Source organism: Amphimedon queenslandica, unplaced genomic scaffold (assembly GCF_000090795.2).
Source record: "Amphimedon queenslandica unplaced genomic scaffold, v1.1 AMPQUscaffold_7092_Cont20953, whole genome shotgun sequence".
Taxonomy (NCBI): Eukaryota; Metazoa; Porifera; class Demospongiae; order Haplosclerida; family Niphatidae; genus Amphimedon; species Amphimedon queenslandica.
In genome coordinates, this window is record NW_003552620.1 from 1 (window position 1) to 2,010 (window position 2,010).

At 38.5% G+C, this 2,010-nt stretch overlaps 1 protein-coding gene across 1 annotated transcript; it reads right to left on the reverse strand.

Moving 5' to 3' along the window:
• Nucleotides 1-1,460: 1,460 nt before the first annotated feature.
• LOC100631889 (uncharacterized) lies at nucleotides 1,461-1,850 on the reverse strand. Its single transcript, XM_011410670.1, has one exon. The coding sequence runs from the start codon at nucleotides 1,848-1,850 to the stop codon at nucleotides 1,461-1,463; it is 390 nt and encodes a 129-aa protein (XP_011408972.1).
• Between the last annotated feature and the right edge of the window lie 160 nt (nucleotides 1,851-2,010).

Genomic DNA, 2,010 nt, shown 5'->3' on the forward strand with positions numbered 1-2,010 from the left:
CATTAACATCACTGTGACTGCCATCAATGGATTCTGCATTCTCATCAACACACTCATAGACAGCATTCCTAACATGATTTTGTCTCTCAGCCATCAGGTATCCTTTATATTCTCTAGTCCATGATGAAGGACAGCTGGTTCTAGCAGGAATCATCAGTTTAACACTCTTAGTAGATGTATAACATACTGCACAAGGAACATTGTGATCATGCTTTCCTGGAAATATATTATTGACATAGTCATATTCAGAACCATACATGTAAGAATATGCAAAAGGTACATTTGTACTCATATATTGAGGGACCTTTGGTAGACAGACATAGTTAGCTCCTCCTCCTGATTCAGCATAATGACTACCTCCAGCTATTCCCTCATACAGTAGTTGAGCTCCAGTAGGACAGGACTTCCTCCCCCAACGAGTGTACACTACTCCTCCACTTTTAGCACTAGTTGCTCCAGTTTCTCCTTTCTCTCCTTTCTCTCCCTTATCTCCTCTCTCTCCTTTCACTCCATCTCTTCCTGGTACTCCATCACGACCATCTCTACCACGTAATATTTGAAGATATACTGATCTTACCAGAGTATCATTAACCTTCTCTTCAGTAATTAGAGAAGGTGATCCTCCTACATAAACTACATAAATAATCATAATTTCATTGTTCATTCTTTACCTTCATTAGTTGCTGCTGTACTTATTGTTGCAGCCACTAAAAGAACAGTCAAAGCTAGTACTTGCATTATTTGATAAATGACAAGATATTCTATTGTAATGGATCACTCCAGCCTACCTCTATTTATATCATCATCAAATCTCTAGCTAAGGTTTGAGGATGAATTATCAAAGAGAGACTATCAAGCAGTCCCATCTTTGATATTCTTTATAGGCAGTTCTTATGGTTGCAACTCCCTTGTTGTTCCCTGCCTATTGGGTTGAACATATTCTTTCATCCTGGTTTTTGGTTATAGAATGGTTGATACAATGAGGCTAGCTGTCTTATTGGGAACTGCCTCTTCCCTTTGTTAGCTATGGAATGGTTGATGCAATGAGGCTAGGGTATGTTGTTAGGAACTGCCTCAGCCTCTCCTCTCTGTGTTGTTAAACTGACACTCCTCTTCTTCTTATGGGTTCCCACTGATGGTTTCTTTTTATGTGCTAACATCAAAAGGCATTGATGTCTACCTAGTGGTCTGAAGGCATGTCTTATGGACATTGAACCTTGTGAAAGTTTGATAGTTCATTACTATTGCTTTACAAAAGCCCCATTTTTTTGGCTGCAGAAATTGAAGTGTCATTTTTATTAATATTTATTGTAAAGGAACTTTGATAATCATTTCGTCAATTTTCGTGTAATTTCATTTTCAATTTATTTTTAACATTATTCATTAAGCAAATTATCAAAAAATGAAAAATTTCCTATGCAGTCACTTTTTGTGTTCATTCACCTGTTCATTGTTCTTCATTACTTGGTACACACAACACAAGTAATGACCCTGTCAACAACATAAGGTGGGCAGGGTAGGCCAATACAGGTTGTTCGTATGAAATAGAACAAAGCACCATTAACATTAGTGTGACTACCAGCAATGGATTCTGGAGCCTCATCAACACACTCATAGACAGCATTCCTAGCATGGTTATATTTGTCAGCCATCAGGTATCCTTTATATTCTCTAGTCCATGATGAAGGACAGCTTATTTTAGCAGGAATCATCAGTTTAACACTCTTAGTAGATGTATAACATACTGCACAAGGAACATTGTGATCATGCTTTCCTGGAAATATACCATTAACATCTTGATATTCAGAACCGTATATGTAGGAATATGCAGGAGGCACACGTATACTCATATATTCAGGAACCTTTGGTAGACAGACATAGTTAGCTCCTCCTCCCTGATGAGAATGACCACTACCTCCAGTTATTCCCTCATACAGTAGTTCAGCTCCAGTAGGACAGGACTTCCTTCCCCACGAGTGTACACTACTCCTCCACTTTTAGGACCAGTGT

What these genes read in the sequence shown, in the direction of transcription:
- LOC100631889 (XM_011410670.1), bottom strand. Translation starts at nt 1,850, where the DNA reads ATGAGTATACGTGTGCCTCCTGCATATTCCTACATATACGGTTCTGAA.